At 45.4% G+C, this 23,719-nt stretch overlaps 2 protein-coding genes across 5 annotated transcripts in view; one reads left to right on the forward strand and one right to left on the reverse strand.

Moving 5' to 3' along the window:
* The first annotated feature begins 570 nt into the window (after positions 1–570).
* The window catches only part of LOC108140512 (unconventional myosin-XVIIIa), a 32,551-nt gene continuing 9,402 nt past the window's right edge, over positions 571–23,719 (forward strand). For 2 of the 4 annotated variants that reach the window (XM_017263304.2, XM_017263305.2), the window contains exons 1-7: positions 5,617–6,893; positions 9,163–9,594; positions 9,661–9,847; positions 10,605–10,771; positions 10,832–11,742; positions 11,806–12,409; positions 12,604–12,798. In XM_017263304.2, the coding sequence (XP_017118793.1) occupies positions 6,183–6,893; positions 9,163–9,594; positions 9,661–9,847; positions 10,605–10,771; positions 10,832–11,742; positions 11,806–12,409; positions 12,604–12,798 (3,207 nt within the window). In that variant the 5' untranslated portion in view covers positions 5,617–6,182. Of the gene's footprint in view, positions 677–1,679; positions 2,172–2,233; positions 3,053–3,405; positions 3,550–5,616; positions 6,894–9,162; positions 9,595–9,660; positions 9,848–10,604; positions 10,772–10,831; positions 11,743–11,805; positions 12,410–12,603; positions 12,799–20,359; positions 22,239–23,719 lie in introns of those variants that run through there. The other 2 variants (XM_017263303.2, XM_017263306.2) reach the window with 2 other exon arrangements.
* LOC108140514 (lipase member H) lies at positions 13,393–15,461 on the reverse strand. The gene is made up of 3 exons (XM_017263314.2): positions 15,130–15,461; positions 14,817–15,060; positions 13,393–14,364 (listed from the first exon to the last, which is right to left on the reverse strand). Exons 1-3 carry the CDS (start codon positions 15,197–15,199, stop codon positions 13,521–13,523), a joined length of 1,158 nt encoding a protein of 385 aa, XP_017118803.1. The 5' UTR covers positions 15,200–15,461; the 3' UTR covers positions 13,393–13,520.

Below are 23,719 nucleotides of genomic sequence, written 5' to 3' on the forward strand. Positions count from 1 at the left end.
GTATTTAATTAAAGAACACATATTTTGTTTAATTTAGTTAATAGAAAGTAATACGTTTTAATTAAAAATTTGTGTTTGTCCATATTATATGCATTGAATTTGAATTTTTAAAATTTCAAAAGGCAGATAAACGCCGGGATAAGTTTTTTTTTAGAAGGAGCTGCATTCAGAAAACAGTGAATGTATGAGATGGATTTAAAGTAAATAATAGGCTTTTTTTAATATTATTAAAATTTCGTAAATAATAGTTTAGCTAAAAAAATCTGTATTTGCAGGCTAAATTAAAAAAAAAAGTTTCTGTACAAATTGAAGGTGCATATGATTCATTATTATTTAAAACTTAAATTGGTTATTATTCTGGCACCTTACAGCACTTTCTAAAAGCTATCGATGACTTTAGCGCCCTTAAAAGATGCCGGCCCTGTTTATGGTTTGAGCATGTGCTAAACATATAGTAATGCTTTTAACCTTTTTGTGACGGTGTTCAGTGTGACCGGATTATGGGCGATGGAAAATACATACGTCTGTCAGCAACATTTGACGACGCGTTTTGGTAATCTGAGCGTCGAAACCATCGGGCGCACTGCTCAGATTTGTTTATGCAGAACGCGAAGTCTTTGAGCCGAAAAAAGCAGAAAAAAGTAGCGAGAAAAGTGCCCCAGTGGCAAATAAAAAGGTAACGAACATGTAATCCGATCGGTAGGAAGAATGCCGCCTGTCACTACCGAATAAACAATTTCCAACTCCTGTTTTATCAAAAAAAGCGTAGAAAAGTGCAAAAACAAAGGTGTTATTGACTGGCAACTTTCTTTTTCTGCCTTTCGTGTCTATCACAATGGGCTGTGGCTGAGCATTTGCCGAATAAGAGCAGCTTGAATGGCATGAGTATGAGGCAGAATCGAGTGCATGTGCATTCAATTAGGAGGAGAAATGAATATGGAAATGGAAATCAATACTAACACAGTCACGAGCCCCTTTTCTGTTCATGTGTGTGTGCGTGTGAAAACAAAACAAATGTGTGCGGCTGTGGAAAAGAAAGCGCATAATTGAATAATAAATAATAACAGAAACAGGGCAAATGGCAACGACTCAATGACAAAAGCAAAGCCGCCACCGCAGCACAAGAAATGTGGCTGCTAAAGTGTAGAAAATATGCCATTGTTTATGTGATTTGCAAATGTGCACATTGACACATACATACTACATGGCTGCAAGATAACTGTTGTTGTGCGGGCGGGTGCATTGCTCGACAGGGCTGTTTGTGCGTGAGAGCAGGATGGCCATAGGTAGAGAGAGGGCAGAAGGTCAGGGGCGGATCCAGGTGGGGATATCAAAGTGTCCCTCTTAAATGATAATAGCAAAACAAAAAAGAACAGGTTTTGTAATGTTCGACAATGTTTCATTTTGGTTTTAGTTACACTGAATACTTAAAGATATAGTTCTATATTAGAATTAAAAATTTGACTCTTTATTAGTAATTTTTTTTTTTTTAATTTAAAATTATATCCGTATCTGCACAAAATCAGTTTCCCCTCAAAAGAAAAAACCATCCAATTTTAGCCAGATCCGCCCCTGGGCAAAGAGCAGGATAGAGAGAGAACAGTGCAAATCGAATTAGTCCAGACATTTGGTCACGCCCTTGAACTTAGCATTAACCCACTAACACCCCCACATCGCAGATAGCACCTAAGGACCCCAAACACCACACGCCACACAAGATGTTCAACTTCATGAAAAAGAGCGCCGGCGACGAGGAGAAGGAGCGCCGCAAGCGGGAGAAGAAGCTGCGCAAAGAGGCTAAGGGCACCACTGGTGGCTCGGGAATGGGAGTCGTCACGGGCGTCACCGGGAGCATGAGCACCGACGAACTACTCCGCTTGGACGAGGTGCGCCGGTCGCTCAAAATTCGAGGGCGGCGCAAGGAGAAAGAGAAACTGCCCAGCGGAATCACGGCGGACTACAGTGCGGACTTCTTTGCCGCCCTCAATGCGGACGCGAATGGCGGCAGCAACGGGGGAGCAGCGGGAGCTGCAGATCCCGAACAGGATCGTGGCAATGAGGAGATTGTAGCATCTGTGATGACGCACATCGAGAGCCGAACCTCCAACGGCGCGGGCGTGAGTGTCAACTACAGCGAGGTCACACATTCCCTGCTCGCCGGTGGGCTTAAGGTAAGTTTATTTGCCTTATCTTATCCGTTATCCGACTAAATCCATCTTCCTCTCCGTTTCAGAATCGCTTCCTGCCGCCTATACCACCAAAACCGCCAAAGCGTGGTATCTTAAAAGGCTCCCGCAGCAACATGACTAATGTGCACGAGGAGATCAGCTTTGCGGGAGTGACCGGTGGAACTGGTGGCACTCCAGAGATGCTCTTGCGGAACACCTTCCAGAATGAGTCGCTCTACGAGGGAGCCGGCAGGGGAGCTGGTTCGATTGGCTCCAACTCCAGCCAGCATGGTACCTCTTTCACCTCTGTGGAGAGCCTGCGTAGCGACGGAGAACAGCCAGGTGGTCAGCAGAGGGCCATGACCCTGCCGGCCAACGCCCGCTACGGAGCCGCGCCCCAGGCCAGCAGCCAGGGATCCCACCTCCATGTGCTTACCTCGCCGTCGCCCAGCGCTGACAGTCTCACAGATACCACAAACTCCTCGTTCGCCACACCCCCCTTCTCGCTGAGTCCCGTTGGCGAGTCGCAGGGCATTGACCGGTGGGCCCGCGTCCATGCGTTTGAGGATGTGGAGCTGCCATTGCCGCCGGTGCAGCTGGTAAAACTTCCGCCACCCAGACAGCTGGTGATCAGGCGCCAGAAGTCGCCGCGCCAGGACTTTGGCTTCAGCCTGCGCAAGGCCATTTGCTTGGACAGAACAGAGTCGCTGACTTCACCCATTTTCAGGCCGGTGATTTTCGCCGAGCCAGGTGCTGGTGGTGGAGCTACTGGTCTGCTGCCCGGCGATCGCCTTATCAAGGTGAACGGAACGCCCGTGGGCGATCTGTCACGGGAGATCATCATCGAGTTGATACGAAACAGTGGCGAGGCTGTTACCGTAGAGGTAAGTTCTTCTTGGAATTCCTAAATCCCTTGGGTAAATTCTACATTTGAGCACGCTAAAAATAACAGCGAAAATTTTGATGATAAGAAAAGATATGATAAGAACCTCTTATTCAACATAAGTATGCCCTACTTATATTATGAATACAATTTTTGCTGAAGTTTTGTATGTCTTGTTAAAGAGTTCGTTATTTACAATGTGTAAAATGTGTTAAGTATGTTTTTATTTTTATTTAAAAACTGCATGGACTCTCTTGATGATAAAACATGTTCTTTTATATTTTATTTATATACATGCACTTAGCTTAAACTAAACATAATTTTTTACCTTTTAATCCCTTGCCGCCGACCTAGGTCCAACCAGTCGCTGAGTTGGTGGAGCTGAGCAAGCGATGCATGGCACCCAGCACGGCCACCGTGGAGGAGATCGATCATTCCATTACCAACGGCAACTGCAACACCCTCCGGCGCAGTGCCAGCAAGCGCTTCAAGCGTCAGGTGAGTCGCGATCGCATCCATTAGTGGGTCTAGCTCACACACGTGATTGATGGAACTGCATGCCCGTCATCGCAGCATTGCAATGAACCAAACCTTGCATAACAACATTATCCAATAGTATGTATCGGTCTGTGATCAATTATGGGAACCTGTGGTGCATCTTATGAACTATTGACAATCTATAAAATGATTTTTAAGCTGAGCTTGAAGTTTTAAAATTGGAAAATTGGGATCATCGTTATTTATACAAATGGAACAACAGTGTTAGGTTAATCTTCTGGTATTCCCGTCAGGCATTTCCTGTTTGACTTTAGTTTCCGCTCGCAAATTTTCGCTTATTTATTTTAAAGATTCTCTCATATGACTCAATGCCAGTTCTAGGGAATGTAGTTACCTACTTATTATTTTAAGATATGTGTGACGTCTGTCTAAGGTAGTAACTAGAGTTGCCAATTAGATTTGGTATTCACTAATTGGAAATATATTTTCCCATAGAGACATTTGAAGAAACTTCTGTTATGTAAATGCCGAACTTTTACTAAAAATCTGATACGTTCCTGCACAAATTTGAAAGACAATATTATCAATTCTTAATGTTTAATTTAAGATAAGAAGTTATTTTTTAAGCATGTTTGGAGAGCATTACATTATCGCATATTTCCCTGTCCAGCTGGTCGGCGGCAATTCTTATTGACTTGTTGACTATGCTAGAAACGTGTTTGACATTTTCTCGCCGTGTTTAACTTGCACAAATATTGTGAAATATGGTCGACAGCTCAGGCACTCGATCTAGCGAACGATCTATTCACCTATGTGTGTATCTATCTATCCACCTATCCAATCTAGCCTGGCCTGGCCTGGCCCTTTCTATAAATATTTACGTATTGTTGGTGGAGCAACCTGGGTGGGGTGGTGCTCAGACGTTGACATATTTCACCGCCTTACTCGCTTCCATTGAAGAAGACGAAAATAAAACCAAACCGATTTGGCAACACTGTGGAAAAACTCAAACTGCATTTGGTATGCACTTTATGCATTTTAGCAGTCGGCCATGCAATCCAGCAGCGACTGCACAAGCAGCAGCAGCCCACTTTGAAGCGTCCAAAACACGACGATCCGTGGATTTTCACGATCCATGAGTTTGCCCGTGGCCAAAGCAGCAAGCCAGCAGCTCTGCCAGCGCTGACTGCAACTGCGGCAGCGGCTGCGACTGCGACTGCAGCTGTGTGTGCATTTCTACACCCACTTGGGGCTGCCTACACAAATATCAGGCAAAGCCACAACAAAACATGAAAGAACTCTGTGTAGGCTTAGTGGAAACTATCAGATACCGCTTACTCGATTATTCGGTAAAAACATTTAGTGTTAATACCTTATACACCATATTTTTATCATAAGATTTAAAATCGACCCTCCATAACTCAAATTTTCTTATAGATAGATAACAGGAAACGGAGTTTTGGTCTTATGGCTTGGCCCTATCTTTTTCCTTAAATTCGAAACCGCATAACCAATTTTCAAAATGAAACTTCCTATACTATCTATCGTGACTCATATTGGTTGTTGGTTTTTTTAGGGGGACAAACTAGGCAAATAAATATAATCTTATTAAAATATGAGTGAATTTTATTGAAAAATAAAATCCTTTCATTTGTGCTAACATACGAAACTTTTGGAGGGAACTATCCACATATAGAAAAGAGTTATATGTATTTATAGATTACAGCCCAAAATTCAATATATATTAAAATATTTTATTAAATTTGTGAGTAGGTGTAAGATGTTAAACAGTCAATTAAAGTTAATTCAGATGAACAGTCGAATGGAAACATATTAACTTATTAAAATAGTCCCAAACATCATATTCATGTCTGGAACTGAATGTCTAGCTCTTATTCTAGTACCAGTATACCCAACTACCGGGCATAATCATTGGCAGAGTCTGAAGCAGCGACATCGCTGTCGACGCAGCTTGCTTCTTTTTTTTGTCTTTGGTTTTGTTTTTGTTTGCGTCTCGCAGCTTGTTGTTGTCGGACGGTTCGCAGTCGCTGCGCTTGGAGCAGGGCCGTCAGTATGCTGAAAACTTTGCCCAGGTTCGGTACGGAAATCGAAATCGAGGAAAGACTGCGCGACGCCCACGGCTAAGTCCGATGTTAATGTTGTTACCAGTTATAGTGTCTGCTGCCTGGCGGAGTGGATTTTGGTGTTTTGTGTGCCATGACGTTTACGATTCTGGCTGTCACTCGGTCTGGACTGGCTTTAATTCATAACTCGCTGGCGTCGTCGCGTTCGTGACTTGAGTCTTGCAGTGCAATCAATCAATCAGTTCGGCTCGTTTTGGTCCATCGATTGATCGATGATTGGCCATTTTCAGACGCGCAATTGTATAATGTCAAAGCGCTAAGTGCTCCAGTCACATAAAGCCTAAGCTAACAGTTCCAAGGTTCCGCGGGCGCTCCAGTTACCCAATCGTCGCCTACTTCCCGCTCCGCTTTAGACTCTGGCCATTGTGTATCTTCGCGTCAGTATCTGTACCTGTATCTGTATCTGTATATCTGTTTGCTAATCCGCTCTGGTCATGCTCCGCGAGCTGGCCATGACAGTTGTGTGTGCCCAGTGATCGCATAACAGCCATGTTCCTCAAGCCTAAAAGCTTTGAGCAGTCGCTGCGCGGCGGAATCGTTCCGGCTGTGCCATCAGCTCCAGGATCGGGTCTGAATCCATCATTCCACAAGGGTTGTACGGGCAAGGCGCATGCCTGCGGCACCAACAAATCCCAGCGGACAGGAGGATCAGGAACGGCAGCCTCTGGAGGATCTAAGGCGGGCAGGCAGACGCCGAAGGCTCAGCGCAAGAACAGCATTAGTTCAGAAACAATCAGCGAGAGTGGTTCCGAGAACTCGTCCAGTTGGCCCTCCTCCTCCTCGGCGGCCGTTCCTTTAACCGCTCCGCCTCCGAAACCTCCGCGCCTGGCGGCCACCAAAGCTAGAGAAGCCGCCGCCATAGTGTGTTCTGCACCACAACCCCCAGTTACACCGGTCTTCGAGCGCTCCGCGAAAAGATCGCTCAGTTTCCGGACCAGCAGCAGCAGCAAGCCTGCCGAGCCAAAGGTTTCTCCCGGCGGAAGCTCCTCTATTCGTCCGCCCTGGAACATCTCCGCCGTAGCTGCATCCAAATACGCCGCTGCAGCCGCTGCCACTGCCCCCCAGTCAGCCAATCCCAGCACCAGGAGTTCGTTCCGACGACGCCGCGATGCCCAGAACGTAGGTCTCCAGTGGCCGGCCATTTGGGCCAGTTCCCTAGCCGCCAACTGTAAAAACTACGATGCAATCGTCAAGCAAAAGGTGCGCACAAAAACTACACTAAGCTGCAAAAGTCTCTTTTTGTTGGAAAGTTCTAAGCTAGATTACTGTATTACTTTACTACACTACGCTGCAAAAATCTCTTTTTGTTGGAAAGTTCTAAGCTACACTCATTTATAGCGAATGAAGTTATTAAAAAGCTAGGTTATTCTTGAGTAGGGATTATTACATTTCTTTTTTCTCTTTGTATGTACATTTATGTTGGTTAAAATGTAAAATTTAAAATTAATATTAGCAATCATATTCGGTTGTGCAGAAATCTTTAGTGATAATCTGGTAATAATTGAATGAAATTTTAAATGTTGCTACTTTTCATATCTACTCTTTTTGGAACAAAAGTGGCCCCAAACTTGGTTGAAGAGTGTTCGGTGCGCATTTCCATCCAACGAAAACTTTCAAGTACTTCTTCTTCTTCTTCGATGGGTGCAATAAAAAAACAAATGAATGGACAAGCCGACGAACGAAGAAAAGATGGAATCGATCGATAGATCGCCGAACCATGACCCAATGTACGATTTAGTTGTTAGACCTTTTATTATTATGCTCGGACGCTGGTGCGTAGGCCGTCGAATCCCAAACTCATAATTTACGGGTCGGTACGGTCGTCGTCTTGTCGCTGCATTTATGGCGGTATTACTTTATGGCTCAATACCCCTGCGAAGCCGTCGAGCGGAAGTGTTCGTTTAGGTTCGAGTTAGCTTCGCAGCGTAGCCGGTCGCCTCTTTAAAGTTCTTTTAAAGCGGGCGGGCGGCAAACTGGAATCGGGTTGCATAATTCAGTGAAAGATAGCTGGATATGAAATCCAGACAGTAGCTTTTGGTAAGCCCCATCTATCCATCCATCCATCCATGCATGCATACACTGCCTTATTCTATCCGCTATCCATGTTAATTAGTCGGCTCTGATGTCTCTGTGCGGTGTCTCCGCTTCTTCTTTCGTCTAATTTGTGTGCTCGCCATCATCATCGTCATCATCACCAACAGCTGTGGCTACGTCTGCGGGTTCGTTGACTCTGCCGTGGAGTGGAGTGCAGCATTGATTGACAGTGGACATGCGCCCGGGGAACTATTTTGTTTATCTTAGTATTCCTCCAAACAAGTTCCACCCGATTGATGAGTGAACGTGAGCTGTAAACCGAACCGGGAGATGTAATTCTGGCCCAGTTGGAAACTTATTAAGCGGGTCTATCGAGCCAATGAATCAAATTAAAAGACATAAATTAGATCTTACATTTAAATAGGGTAGATATGGTAAGGTTTTGGCAATTATACTAGTTTCAAGGTTGTTTAAATTATTTGTAAGAATACTATTTTCTACCCTTAACTAGCAACATGTTTAGAAGATCTCTAATGATGCGGACTTTTCAAAAAGTGTTTCTAAAACTTCTGATTAATAATATTTCATAAGATAATTGATTTTCTTAAGTAATGTATTGTCGAGTATCAATAAAAGTCCTTCCTTAACTCAAACAAAATTTACTCGACAGACTCTAAGAACAAAGCTTTATAGATATGCTTCAGCCCACTAAAATGCAGTTTACTTTTACCCAACACGTTCAATAAAATTATAACGCTATAACCAATCGTTTCGAAACTGTTTAAAAGCCATAAAAATAAAGTGACGAAGAACCTAATGAAAGACTACATTCGATTTCCTATCCGTTCCGGCTTTCCCAACATCTACAAAATTAATTAGTTTCCCCGCGCCCACTTGCCCGAAACATGCCTTTAATTGAGGGCTATTGAACCTTGCACAATATTTTCATAATTCGGGAGAAGATCTATCTGGCGGATACTGCGAGTAGGGAGATCTTAGTGAGCAGGAAACTTGGGAGGCTGCTGCTGCTGCTGCGGCTAAATGCCATTTATAGCTACAAATGTGAACTGACGCTGGCGACGACGTTGGTGGGTTGCATAATGGCGCATCCGCGTCGTCGTCAGTTTGGCTGTCTAGCCCAATAGCATTTGGCGCGTCTAGGCGGCTAATTAGGATTTAGAAACATCATCAAATTTAGAAATGCACCCGAAATAAACCGAAGGCGACTCTGTCGGCTGCCTGCGGCGGTGGAGTAGGGATAATAAATGGAATAAATGCGTGAAAATGTTCCCCGATCCACGCCGATCCGAAAATAAACCCAATGTACACCCCACACCGCCGAATTGCTGCTTCAGTTGAAGTTGCGCCGACAAAATGTTGACCCCAATTTAACTCAATTTTCGTGTTGCTTTGTTTGTTTTCCATCTTTTCGCAGAGCCGCCACGAGAATGGCAATGGAGAAGTCGGAGGAGTCAGAGGAGGAGGTGCCGAAGGAGTGGGCCACGATCTGGAGGCGGATGTGGCGGATGCCAGTCAGCCGGAGCGTGTTTGGCTGGTGCATCGCGGTGGCTTCACTGCCGCCATCCGTCTGCCGACCCCATCTGCTGGCCGGGATGAGGAGCACAAGCTCAGTCTGCGCCTCCTGCATAATGGCGAGCAGCTGATCGTCGACGAGGACGACGTGGAGAAGCAGAACAGCTCCGCCCTGGACCTCGCTGAGGACATCTGCGAGCTGAAGTATCTGAACGAGGCGTCCGTGCTCCACTGCCTGCGCCAGCGCTACGCCAGCAATCTGATCCACACCAAGGCGGGGCCCACGCTGCTCGTGGTCAATCCCATGGCCCCACTGTCCCTCTACTCCGAAAAGGTAGGGCCAGCCAACTGGTTACTGCTCTGAGCGGGTTATTTATCGGCTGCCGTCTCTCGTCCGTAGGTTGTCTCCATGTTCCGCGGCTGCAAGACGGAGGACATGCCGCCCCACGTCTACTCGCTGGCCCAGACCGCCTACAGGAGCTTGGTCGAGACGCGGCGCGACCAGAGCTTGATATTCATGGGTCGATCTGGTTCTGGCAAATCCACCAGCTTCAAGCATGCGCTCAACTACCTGGCGTTGGCAGCGGGTATGTCTAGACCGTGCTGCGTTTGCAGCATTTGGGCTACATTGTCGTGGCTACTCCCACTCCCACTCGCACTCGCACTCGATTTGCAGTTGCATTTGTTGTTTGTTGGTTGTTTTGCCTTCTGGCCGTAGGCTGCGGACTGCGAACTGCGAACTGCTGGCTGGCCCAGTTTGCGCTGTGCCACACCAAAATGCAATCTGCGTTCGATTGGCTCATTTGCATTGTTGGCCAAGAAATGCAGCTGCAATTAGTCAAGCCTCCAATTCGGTTCCATTGTTAGATTTATGACCCAAAAAGGGGAACAGTCTAATGAAAATGTAAATTGCCAAGATACATATTATTGATATTCATTTGTGTTGAGCAACTTATAATGACCAATAAAAAAAAAAACAAAAAACAAATGAAAAGATAACTTTACTGACGTATACTTTGGATTTCGTTAATAAACTCTTGAATATTTTAATGGCTTAAAATAAATATGTGGATTATCGATGTCTACTTTGCTTTCTTTGTAATAATATTCAACCTATATAAAAAACCTGAATATTGTATACCTTTTTAACGTTACCGTTTTTTATTGATTCTTCGTTAATGAATTCAGCGAGAACTGAAACCACAACAAAAGATATTAAACATTCATATGCACAAAATTATTGTTTTGTTGATAAATAGAAATCAAAAGATACTTGAATTACTTTATAAGCAATAATCGTTGTTTTGAAAAACAATAATAACTATTTCTGTTACTGTTCTTTAGGTGCCTATAACAATTTCATTAATGCGGAGAAGGTCAATGCCCTGTGCACGATTCTAGAGGCTTTTGGAAATACGAAAACTTGCCTCAACTCGAATGCCACTCGGATGACGCAGCTGTTGAGCCTGGATTTTGACCAAACCGGCCAGATTGCATCTGCTTCATTGCAGGTAAGTTTTTATTTACAACGGCCATTCATATAGTTTTTTTTTACCCGGTTTCTCGCTCAGGTTCTGCTTCCAGAGCGACAGCGAGCTGGTCGTCGATTGGGACACGAGCATAGTTTCCACATCATGACGCGCCTTCTGGCTGGCGCCGCCGGTTTGCTGCAGAAGGAGCTGCACCTGGAGAACATAACCTCCGAGGACAGCCACCCGTTCATATCGCTTTCCCAGAAGCTGGAGGACCGCCATCGAGCGGCCAATGACTTTATGCGCACGGTTCAGGCCTTCGAGACGCTGAACATTGATACCAAGGCGGTGCGCGGCATCTGGAGCATTCTGGCAGCCATTTACCATCTGGGCATTGCGGGTGTCACTAAATTGGGCACTGGCTCGACAGCCCGCACTCAGTTTGCCAATCCCACGGCCGCCCGCAAGGCGTCGGGCTTGCTGGGGGTGAATCTAGAGGATCTGTCGTCGGCCGCCTTCGGTCTCACACAGCCCAATGCCCCCAATGGCGGTCTAAGTCCCTCGAAGTCGCCCACCTCGGACAATGGACACGAGTGGGCCTGGGAATGCCTAGAGGCGTTGGTCATTGGCCTCTACTCGGAGGCTCTGGCTGCGGTGGTGGCGTTGGTCAATCGACAGATCTGCACTTCCGCCCACACCATTGCCTCAATTATGCTAATCGACACGCCCGGCTTCCAAAATCCGGCGAGCTGTGGCCAGCAGGTGGGCGCAACGCTGGCCGACCTGCGCCACAACTACCTGCAGGAACGCCTGCAGATGCTCTTCCATCACACCACGCTGGTGGCGCCCCGCGATCGATACGCCCAGGAGCTGGTGGAGATCGAGATGGACCAGGCCTCGGAGTGCCATCCGGGTCCACTGATCTCTCTGATTGACAAGGCGCCGCAAAACCATGTAGTTCGTTCATCCCAGCGAGATTTACGTGATCACGATCGTCGGGGCATGCTATGGTGAGTTAGCTAATTTCGCTTCGTTTTTATCTCGGCAATTCATTTTATCGATCTACGTTATAGGCTGCTGGATGAGGAGGCCATATATCCAAACTCCAACGATGACACATTCCTCGAGCGCCTGTTCTCACACTACGGTGACCGGGAGCATCACACGCTGTTGCGCAAGTGCGCCGGTCCCCGGCAGTTTGTACTCCATCATCTGCAGGGCACCAATCCGGTGCTCTATGCCGTTGATGGCTGGGTGCGGCATAGTCGCGAGCATCCGGGCATTCGGAATGCCGTGTCCCTGCTTCAGGACAGCAGTCGGGAGGAGATCAACCGCCTGTACATTGGCTCACTGACTCGCGGTTCGGGGGCGATGGTGTTCTGCGGCTCCTTTGCTGGATTGGAGGGCACTCAGTCTCTGCGGCGCGTTTCCAGTATTCGTCGCTCCTTTACAACGGCCGGAGTGAAGCGCAATTCCATCATGCTTCAGGTGAAGTTCACCGTGGACGGAATTATCGATACTTTGCGTCGCACCGGCACCCACTTTGTCCACTGCTATCTGTTGCAACACAACGCTGGCAAGCACACCAAGTTCACAGCAAATGGATCGCCCAGTTCTGCTGCGGGTCACGCGGTTAGCGAGGAGGAAATGGTCAATGTGCCACTGTTAAGGAGTCAGGTAAGCTTTAGCTCACTCGGATGAAGTGAAGCATATTCGACCATAATAAAAATATTTAACTTGGGTTTCGTTGAACTTTATTGCTTGAATTGAAAGTGGATGAAAGTGAATGAAAACCAAAAATGGTTTAACAATATAAATTTATAAATTTAAGCAATAAATATATAATGGTTTATTTTCTTTGTCTCACATAGCTACGTGGCTCGCAAGTCCTAGAAGCAGCTCGTCTGCATCGCCTTGGTTTTCCCGAATCAGTGCCATTATTGGAGTTTGTCCGTCGCTTTGGCCTTTTGGCCGGCGACTTGGCCAGCAACAAGGATGTCAGCGTTGAGCAGATATTAGCAGTCAATGAGCTGGATGTGGCCAGTTACCGCATTGGACCTAGTCAGGTGAGTCCTAGAATTTTTTGTGTAAGGTGTATACGCTACAGTAGGTAGCGTAGGTTGATGCATAAAAGATACAAATTTACGTTGCTCAAAGCTAGTTACTTTAATCTCGTGGATTAAATATTTTTAAAAGTTGAATTTTTGATTCAAAAAAATTTGTGAGAAGCTTCAAAAAGCAAAACATTTTTATTTATAGCGCAAAACGTTCCACATACGAATTATTGCACAATTTTTTTGCAATAAATAATAAGAAATTGCAATTTATAAATGCATTGTGGTAGTTAGGCTAACAGGTTTTGGTGTATTTGTCTATAATATAGATTTTAGTCGTAATTGCTTATATTGGTGTACTTGCCGGCCGATGAACCAGTTTGATTGGTCTCTCCTCCTCAAGTTGGTTTTCGATCTCACGTTGAAGGCAATTCCTATCTAATTGTTTTTATTCACGCGTAATTAGTCGCTTAAAGCAAAGAGTTGACATTGACTTAACACGTTCAATAGTTACTGGAAATTAAGAAGGGCAAAATAATCATGTTCGAGAGATAAGATTGAACTTGGGGCATGGTCCAGTTTCATTAAAGGAATATCAAACAGATCTCAAGTGTAAAATAATCTTTGCTTTATTCGCATTCTTTGGGCATACCGGTCTTAGCTTAGGCTATAATTAAATATGCTGATAAATCACATTTTGGTCAATTCTCATCTCTGGCTTCTGATCTGGGCTTTTACCCAAGTAGAGGACGATTTGCCGTCTTCCGAATTGTTGTCGGCCGGGGGCGTCGAACGTGGACCAGTCCATCGGCGGTGCCGTACGGAGCTCGTGGCCGTGTGCTCAGGTAGAAAATGCCCCTCTTGGGAACCGCCGGCTCGCCGCCCATGAACTCGTCGCCACTGCAAGTCTGAGCTGCATGCTTTTGGCTGCCAGCGCCGCTGCAGTTGCAGGTGGCCGAGATCACCGACTGCGCCGAGCTGCAGCGCAAGGCGGCAAACGATTTGGGCTGACGCACTGACTCGGCAAAGTAGAACATGGCCGCAAAGTGGTCGCACACAAAGTCAAACTCCGTGGCCGTGGCGTTGGGACAATGTGGCTGCCCCAGGCCCCAGTTGGCGAAGAAGGAGGCGTGGCTGAGCTTGGTGCTCGGATTGCCCAGCAGCGTTAAGTCCGTATGAATGGACTCCACATACGAGGCATCGTTCACGTCCAGCCGCTCCTCGGGTCCCAAGCTCAGTTGAGTGAGACCAGCGGGATCCAGGGCAAAAATGGCACCCAACCGCTGTGGCTTCAACAACTTTCCGGTCAAACCGGAGATGTGACTCCCGGCACTGTGACCCACCAAGTAGATTTGCTCGTATGGAACCCCCGTGTTATCGTGCAAAAATCGCAGCATTTTTGCCACATTGGCCGCTATCGAAGGAAGCTGCTTGGACACACGCGGATAGCTGAAGTCCATCGCCTGGCGACTCCAGTCCAGAATTATGACGTTGTAATTGCCCCGGGATAAGTAGGCATCCTTGATGGCGGCATTAGAGCAGGAAGTACCCTTTCCCGCCCAGCCATGAATAGAAACCCTAAAAAATAAAATATTATATATAGGAGTTTTGTAATTTGGTGCTTAAATCTTTGGCGAAAGACTTCTAAACAAGATTTGTTGTATAACTAGTAATCCCCATAGGATCCATTTCATGTCTCGAAATTATTTCCAATAGACTTAAACCTTTTGCCTTACAAATTTTATACCTATTCAAATTGAAATTGCAAAATAAAATTTAAAATCTCTGTGAATATGTTACATTAATTCATTCCAAACAAAAAAAATTTCATAATATACGAAATTAAAAAATTATTTTAAAATTGGAGTAATTGTGAGAACTGATTTGTTATAATAAGATCAATAATAATCAAAAGAAAAGACTACTTGTCATTTCGGTATTAAAAATCAAAAACCAAACCTATTTTCGGCACTTTCAGAACTTGAGGCTACAAAAACCCATTTTGAACTTTATTAAATTTGTTCTCTTACCTCACTGGCCATTTGGGATTGAAGTGTGAGTTCTTTAGCATGCCGATATCTCCTGGTCGCAGCAACTGACGCTCCTCCGGATTAAGAGGCGTGTAGAGCTCGTACTGCAGCAGCTTGGATTGCGGCGGGCGTCGTCTTCCGAGGAGGATGCCGGTCTCGGTGTTGAGCATTGCCTGTATTACATCCGAAATGGTTACCTCGCACTTTCCGGGCGCGTAGGCAAAATATTGGGCAGACACAGTCACTGGAAGAGCAGATGGGTCAATACTTGCAGATTGAACATTAATGTCGGATTGGGGAGATCGAAACTCACTTCCCGCTGCGCCAAGAAGCAGCAGCCAAAGCCACCAGCTTAATATATGCATTCCCGTTAACGATCCCATAAACCGCACTGGTCAGAGCCAAAAACCCGATGACAATTCACGACAAGGCGTCAATTAAAATCCACTTAAGTGCGATTTAAGGTATTCTGTTGTTTTTCGAATTTCTGTCTTAATTCGCGATCCAAATTTTATCACTCGCTCGTGCCGCTCACTAAAAGAACGTGAAATTTCTGAGCGGTTTAGAGCAGAGCAGAGCAGAGCAGATCAGAGCCTGGCCGTATACCTCCGAATCGTTACAAGCTTCGAGCCGAAGTACTGCAAGATTCTAGACGGAGGCTTGGTTAAATAAAGCCCGCTGCGTTTGCGTTCTGTCTCTGCCGCCGGAGAGCGGCAAGGGCGGCCTACCAGCAGCGGCAGCAGAGCGGTCACTCTCGTGATGAACGGCCATTAACTGGTTGTTCCACTGCAGTCGAACCCCTCACGGCAATTGCAGTGGCAGATAGACACGGAGAGTGTTTGCCTGCACTTCGCAAACACTCCACAGATTGTCAATAAAAGGACGCCGAACAGAACACCCAGTCGATGGGGATCAATGCTAATTTTAGCCGCCATCTAAACGAGACAGCGTGCGATGATGAGGCTCGATAGGCTTTCACTGACCGCACTGGGCTGCCTTAAGCTATTCATTTATGCCTTTATTATAAATGTTTTTTGTAGCATAATATAATAGGCACACGCATATGTTTGGCTGATTTACAGTTGCCGGTCGATAGCTGCCATCACCAGTTGGTTGATCTTTACCAGCTTGCTTGCTTATACAAGTCTGCCTGGGGTATCATTAATATTAATTAGAAAATTATCAAAGACTGAGTGAATAAAATAACCTGTCGTTTAAAAAATGGATTGTTTATTGCAACGTGATTGATATAATGAAATAATTTAAATAATTGCACGGCAAATAAAAAACTAGTACGTAAATGCATTTGTATCGTCCTAGTCACATACAGAAATTATAAGTAATTATTTATTAATCATTTGTTATATTGCACCGATCATTTCTAGTTAGATCAAACACTTATTGTACACCAGTTAACTCAAATTCCCAGTTGATAAAATTGGGTTTGTAAACAGAAAGTCTCGAGTCGTTGATCTCACTTAGAACTGGGCACCTCCACACTTTTCACCTGTTTCTGTCGAAATGCGGCTCAGATTTAGGTGTTTGGGCCAAGAGCTTCCAAATGTGTTAGGGTTCAGCCCAGCAATCGGGACTTGGAACTTTCAGCTGTTTTGCAAACCATTTAGCAGGTATTAAGTTGCGTTTACGACTTGCCTGGCTCTTCTTCTGTGTTATTTTTGGTTAAAACTCATTCATGCTCATGTTAACATGTATGTGAGTGTGTTTTTTATTTTTAAAGATCGTTAAACCCGTGCGTGGCGTATGCCATTGTCGTGTGTGTAGCACACACACATCTCGCGCCGACTTGTTACAAAAAGTTTATTGACAGGATTTACGTTTTAAGGCAAACACATAATATGTGCTTATTGTTATTATGGTTATCTCAAACGAAACGAAACGAAACGAGTCACAGCGCAATCTGTTGGCATTGTTCCGTGTATTTGTCCAAACAATTTGCTGTTACTTTCAATCTAATCGAGAAATTACCTTGGAACTCGACGGATGTCATTTTTCAGTCGAAAAGTATTAAAACGTTTCTCCATCTGCAGTCTCCTGTAATTGTTTGTGGCATGCGAACAATCACCTCCTCGTCAGGACCGCTTCATTAACTTGAACCTACTCTGCAATTATTATATTAAATGGGCACCTCTCAATCATCACGATCCCTTTCTAGATGGAAACACACAGCAGCGTTCGCATTTTGAGGAAACCTAAAACTGGTTACTCGTCTGCACACAAAGTAAGCGTGACTGGACAAATAATGGCACGTTTGATTTGTTTCCAGTCTCTTTCACCAAAGTAGTGGGCTCTTCCTTCAGCTTATAATCAAATTAGAATATATTAAAGTTCTTGAATAATTTATGTCTGAAATTAATACCAATTCACAGTGATGTTGTGTGGATTTACTTCCCTATGAAATCTTAAAATTAAAACGAGAACTTTGCGTCTTTTTTATATAACTATTTCGTAAGTAAGATATTTTAAACGCACATGGCAGATTTTGTTGAAATGTGCTTGGACAAAAAGAAATTTATTTAAGTTTGTTGTGTATTTATGACTCTTCTAAGAAGTTCTTTAATTTTTTATCTGTAAGGAAAATGCAAAACGTGAAAATATAAAACGCGAAAGACAAATTTTATGGTCTTGCAGCTGTAGCGATAAATTATTTTTGAACCTAGTCTAATGGATAGCTTTTTAAACCCTTACATGCCTTTTAAACTGTGCACGAAATTATATTCAGATCTCATATAAAAAACACTTTCTTGGGCAATCACTCATGTTGAAAGCTAATTATCATTATGACATGTACTTTAAAAGTCTGACCATCTATTTAAAGGTCTAAGTACTTGAATGTCATTTTGAAGACTTTATTTCCTGAGGAAATACTTAAATATGTTTCATATTACAAAACCATTTAATATAAAAGTGCTGTTAATCAGAGATCTATGTAAATCTCACAAAATAAGCCCTAGAATACTAGAATATTTTGCTACCTGGCTCTAAAAGGATGTCCCCGACTGTGTTTGCTTCCTGGGAAGATATCGGTTACATGCAACATCTTTGGATTCACTTGGCTGCCCGCTTGGGTTTCTTATTTCCTGTTTTCAGCGCTGCAACTGTGAATCGATCTGTACTTTCGGACTCTGGTTGGTCAGCATTCAGTGGTTGCTGGTCAGTGAAGTGATCGTAATAAAACCACTTTGACGTCACTTGCGACCAGTCCAGTTTGTTCGTCTTCCCACCTCCGCGACTCTTTCTCCGCTGGGCGATGACGCTGGCTGCTTTCACGGTCAAGTTCATCTCGCCATTGTTGTTGGCGGCCTGGGGGTATAGAATTCCCCAGATGTAATCTCTGCGCCTGCAAGATGCCACTCAGTCGGACTTTGCGAATGGAAATCGCCTGAGCTATCCCCAAGATGTGGTCGGATAAAAGCGCAGTTTGTTTGCCGTGGAGCGGCAACGCGAGTATCGCCCGATCATCCCACAAAAGTGTTCAGCTCCTAGGCTTTTTTTGTGGCGAGGGGCAGGAGCTGGTGCTGGTGCCCGAGCCAATCCTGCTGACCATTGGCTGCGCTGTCGGTGCCCTCCTCTGCATCTGCCTTGTACGTACGGGAAAGTGTCCAAATCCGAATCCAAATCCGAATCCAAAACCAATACCGATTCCCCCGATTATGATTACGAACACACGCACGGCGGCATTGTCGCCTTGCCGACTTTCACCAAAAAAAAAAAAAAGAAAAAAAAACGGCAACCAAAACAAAAATCGAAAATGACGTTGCAACCTGCATTCGCCTCACTGGGAAACCACATTTGACCAGTGCACATTAAAATTTCGTTAACCAAAGTGAAATTTTCAGCGTTCGCTTTCATTAGAAATAGGGAGTGGTTCATGGCTGATGGTTGCCCGGCTTTGCCGAACGTGATTATTATATAACTCGGTGTTGAGGCGGGTTCTGTCAACGCCACGAAGCGGCGAAGAAAGGGGGAAATACCTTTTAAATTAGCTTTCCCAGTCGGATGGATAGGAAATTAAAAACCCAAACCAAACGCAATCGAGACACGAAAATTTCATTAACGCCTCCCTTTGGAAGGGGGCGCGGCCAGGCGTCTTTAGCTTAAATCTCCATCCACCCAGTCGAGCCCTGCTTACTATATATGTAAACTAGTTTTTAATTATGAAACAATAACCAGGAAGCTGCATGAAATGCGTTTCGAACGGACTCTGTAATCTCTTCGACATTTGCGGGACTTGTTTACTTCGGTTATGTTTCTACTAATTGCCTCAATTTGTGGCCACAAAATCTGTAAGGGAAGCCCCAATGACATCGTTACAGCAGCTTCTGTCACGATCATGGCAATGATGACTGCGGGGGATCAAGGATTTCCTGATCTTAAAATGCGACGTGCATTGGTTTTAAAGATTTTGTGATCTTTATTAAGGTTTAGGGCAAATCGTAGTAAGAGGTCAATGCAATTATTCAACAATATAATAACAAATTGAATGATAATTATTTTGAATTTGATATTTGTAAATGGTATCTTGAAATCCCGGTTTTCGTTCCGTTCGTTATTTCATCTAAAAGGTGTTCTAAGTTGAAACTATTTATTTAATATCATGCATAACCTTGCAGTACCTTGTTATTTTCCCTAACAAGTGTTAAATAAGTTGTAGGCATTTATTTATTTGCACTCTTTACCTTACATCACAGATTAGAAAATAATAAATACTAATAAGTTACTTCTGGTTCTTATATGCAAACTACCAATTAAGAGTAACAACCATTTGAATGGATGTTGATGTTTTACCTAATGGTATTTGTGTTGTAATTAATAAATACAATTTGGCTTTGTCGATAATAACTTAAATTTTGGTATTATGGAGTTATGTTATTTGATATGCACTTTGATAAAGTCAAACTAAAATCCTATTTAAGCGATCTGGTTAACGACCTTTCAACCGTGTTGCAACCTCTAAAGTCTAGACCACTTCGGCCTATACCAATATTTATTTGTCCCCAATGAGCATGGCACTTTTGCCCTGCCCATCCGTGGATCGCTTTGAATCTTTTGTGTGGCAGTCAAAGCGAGTCCAATTGATGGCAATGAAAGGGCAAAATGGAAACACAAATAAAAGCCGGCCGAGGGCATTTCCAGACCTAGTCCATTGCCTCACTTGTTACGCTTTTCTTCTTGCAATTGCCTTGATGGCTGGCGATGTTGTGACTAATTATGCTGGGTAGCCGCAGGTCGATCATGTGTGGCCAATTGTTGTTGGTGCTAGTAATTAGCATCATTTGTCCAGCCTGAGGATCGGTTGTTGGTGGTTGGGGTTCGCTGCCTGGTGCACTCGCTCGCCCCTTTCCCTCAACCAATTACCAATGGCCGCGACCTCAGCCAAGTTTGTGTTGTGCTGTTGTTTTGCGTTGTTGTTTTGAGCTGTGTTTATGTGCCAGCCGTTTCTCGATAAGCCACTTTCGAATGCAGAGCCAGCATTTGGCTTGGACTCCGACTCGGACTGCGTCTGCTTGAGCCAGCCAATTCAGTTGCGTTGCCGAGCCCGAAGAGAAAACACCATACCACATCCGAGAGCACATCCGAGAGTTGCCGCCGCCCAAGCCGTGAAAGTGGTGGCCAGTCGCCAGTTGCCGTCGAGCATTGAAAAGGAAACTGCAATTTATTGCGAAATTATATGCACTTTTACTCGCCGCCGTCACCGCCAGACGCTGGACAATTGCTTTACATAATCTCGGAGCAATGTACAAGCACACGGTCAAGTCCAAGTTAAGCCAAGTGCGCAGCCATCCACCGCCTGTGGCCCCTGCCACTCCCACTGGGCCCAAGCATGGCCTGGGGGCGGGCAAGAAATTCTTCTCGCATATACGCCACAAAATCGAGGATAATCTAACGCCCAAGTTGAGTGGCAAACTGTATTGCAAAGGAAGCAAACACACCAGATCCATGAGTGCCCTTAGCACGGTGGATGGCGGTTGTGTGGGTGGCAAGTACACACCCAATGCAGTGCCCACAACAAGTCCTGTTGTCCAGCAAATGCCCAGCCAGATGACCAGTAGCGTCTGCAGCTATGTGGACAGCGATGAGGAGAGTCACCTGAGCCTGAGTCTCAGCTTGGCCCAGCAATCGCTGGAGGACGAGATCTTTGCGGAGCTGGAGAAGGTGGCTCACGATGAGAGCAAACTGAACGAGGTGCTCCAGAGTTTCGATCACATACTCAACGAGTATCCGCCGCTGGAGGGAATGAAACCAGCTGCCCCCGAAGAGTTGCCTGCTCCGCCCGCGGAGTTTTGCGATCGTCAGCCCAGACTGGCCAAGTCACACAGCACCTTGAGCATGGGTGTGGGCAGGATGCAGGTCTACCAGTCCCCGGAACTGGCAGGATCAGTGCTGCTACTGCGCGGAGGAGGAGGCGATTCCCGGTACAACTCCCTGAGTGACCTGAGTGGCAGCAGGATACCCGTGCGCAAACAATCCAGTCTGCGCAAGCGCAGCGAGAGTTTCTGCCTGGACCAACCCATTTGCTTGAGAACAGCCACAGCCACCAAACAGCGCACTCGCTCCATGCTGACTCTGAACACTTCAGGCCCTCCAAGAGCTGCTATTTCAGCTGCAGTGACCATGCCCAAGCGGGCCAACTCCAGCCTGGAGAAGCGACAAATCACGGCCAGACCAGCGGCCAGAAGAGCTAATTCTACGCTGAAACCAGGAGCTGTAAAACCCAAGTCACCCAATGCAAACAGCGATGAGCTGCTGGTCAAGTGCCTGGCCAAAGGTCAGGACATCCTGCGCCAGGTGGAGAGCATGAGCTCAAAGACCAAGAAGACGGTCAGCCGGGGAGTCACCAAGGAGCACTCGCAGCTGGTGAGGAACAAGAAGAAGCTGCAGAAGCTGCACTACGCCAACGAGGAGAAGGTGGGCAGACCCAAACTGGAGTCCTGCAAAATAATACCCCCCAAGCTGGGCGAGACCTCCGACAAAAACCAGGAACTCCTGGTGAAAGTGGTGAAGGAGGTGCAGCAGACCACACCGCAGCAGCGTCTGAAGAAACAGACCAAGGAAATCCGGGCGGAGCTGGAAGAGGACTCGGATGATTCGGGGCACATTAGCAACCCGCAGCTCTCCACATCCACCTCCACGAGCAACTCCACCGGCAGTCTGTGCGAATCCGAGGGCGACGAAGCCGAGGAGCAGCCAACGGAGACCAAGAGCTGCAGCAAAGCGTCCAACAAGATTGTCGAACTGCTACAGAAATTCGAGGCAGCTGCGGCGGCTGGCAAACAGAGTGCCACCGCCACCGCCACCACCACGCACTGCCCCACTGTGGTGGCCAGCAAGGTGGTGGCCCAGGTGCAGGCCGTGTGCTGCATCCAGACCCAGGTGGAGATCTACCCCACCTACACGAAAGAGGTAACTATGCGGCTGCACTGACTTGCACTGGCGACAGAGCCGATCCCGCTTCCGATCCGATCCACCCCAGCCACTCCAATCTTAACTCTCAGCTGCATCTACTGCTTCGCCTCCGTCTATATCTAACTCTATCTAACGTATGCTGTTAATGGAATAAATATTTATTGTAAAAAACAACCTGCTATGGATGTATCTTTCCTTCTCCCCTCTGGCACAATCCCTACCCCTTCACCGCTTTGGCTTTGCTTTCAACTATGTCTACATACGAGGTCCTAACACCTATGCCATTCTGTTTAAAAAAGTAGCCTATACAAACTTTATTTGGTATTTTACATACATGATATATTCATTTTTATTAAATACACTCTTGTTTAATGACATTCCTTTCAGCATTATTTTTTAAACTGTCTCTTTCTTTTAGGTTGATCAAATAATATCTTTTGACATTTTTCTGTTCAGACTTTCCCCAAGTCTTAAATTAGAATTAATCGGTGGTTTGTGGCACACAGAAAAACCACTTCAGTTGGCTTTTTATCGGTCGGTACCAACCACTCCCAGTGTCCAAATGGTCACATCCGAGTGTCCATGGAGCCCATCACCAGCAGCAGGTGATGACTGTGACACACACACACACATACACACTCACCGGCACAAGACAGTTTAGTTTGCCATTTCACATTGGTTTACTTTCATTTTTGTCTACGTGCCGGGCATAATTAAAATTTCGAGAAAATAGTTTCTCGACGCGGTCGCGAATTTCGGCGTTAACAGACAGAGACTGACTGAGACAGAAACTGAGATTGGGACTGAGGTGGGGGCCACACCTCGAAAAGGTGCGTCTTTTCAGAGGCTAATTTGTATGGGAACCCGGTGGCCCTAAATATGCAAAACACATACATACCCCACGGAAATATTCACTTGACTGAGTGCACTTCCACCTGCATGAACCGCCATTAGGAGGGCACCACTCCAGACAGTGATGGTTTTTGCTTTTATGGCAATATATTGTTTACAATTTCGTTTTCATTGCCCTCTGCTGCCGCAGTTTCATCCTCACACTTTCTCACCAGTGTAACAGTTTTGCATCCTCAACTTTTTTGCGCACAAGTGTTCAAATTGCTCATAATTTAGATTTCCCCCCTCTTATGCCTCTCCATTAGTTTGCAACTTCATTTGCATGGTCTGGGCTAAGTCAGCCCACCTTTGACCTTCACTTCCATGGAATGATATGATTTTGTTTTGTTGATTTCTCACTTTCCGCTTCACTCTTAAATAATTGAGTTTGATGGTGCACCTGACCCTAAATGTTGAGTCAAAAATAGCATGAAGGAAATATAACTTTATGTTAAGTTATTCAATCAGATCCATTAAATTGTTTTTAAAAACAAATTGACTTACTTTTTTAAAGCATGTTACTCATTTTATGAAGGAATTTCTTTAATGTTTTGATAAGTCTGTCGACAGCTCAAACTGAGAATTTT

This window comes from Drosophila elegans, unplaced genomic scaffold (assembly GCF_018152505.1).
Source record: "Drosophila elegans isolate 14027-0461.03 unplaced genomic scaffold, ASM1815250v1 contig_476, whole genome shotgun sequence".
Taxonomy (NCBI): Eukaryota; Metazoa; Arthropoda; class Insecta; order Diptera; family Drosophilidae; genus Drosophila; species Drosophila elegans.

Coding starts and splice junctions, on each gene's coding strand:
- LOC108140514 (XM_017263314.2), bottom strand. CDS start 15,199: ATGGGATCGTTAACGGGAATGCATATATTAAGCTGGTGGCTTTGGCTG. Junction 15,061..15,129: donor GCTTCTTGGCGCAGCGGGAA/GTGAGTTTCGAT, acceptor CTGCTCTTCCAG/TGACTGTGTCTGCCCAATAT. Junction 14,365..14,816: donor AATCCCAAATGGCCAGTGAG/GTAAGAGAACAA, acceptor TTTATTTTTTAG/GGTTTCTATTCATGGCTGGG.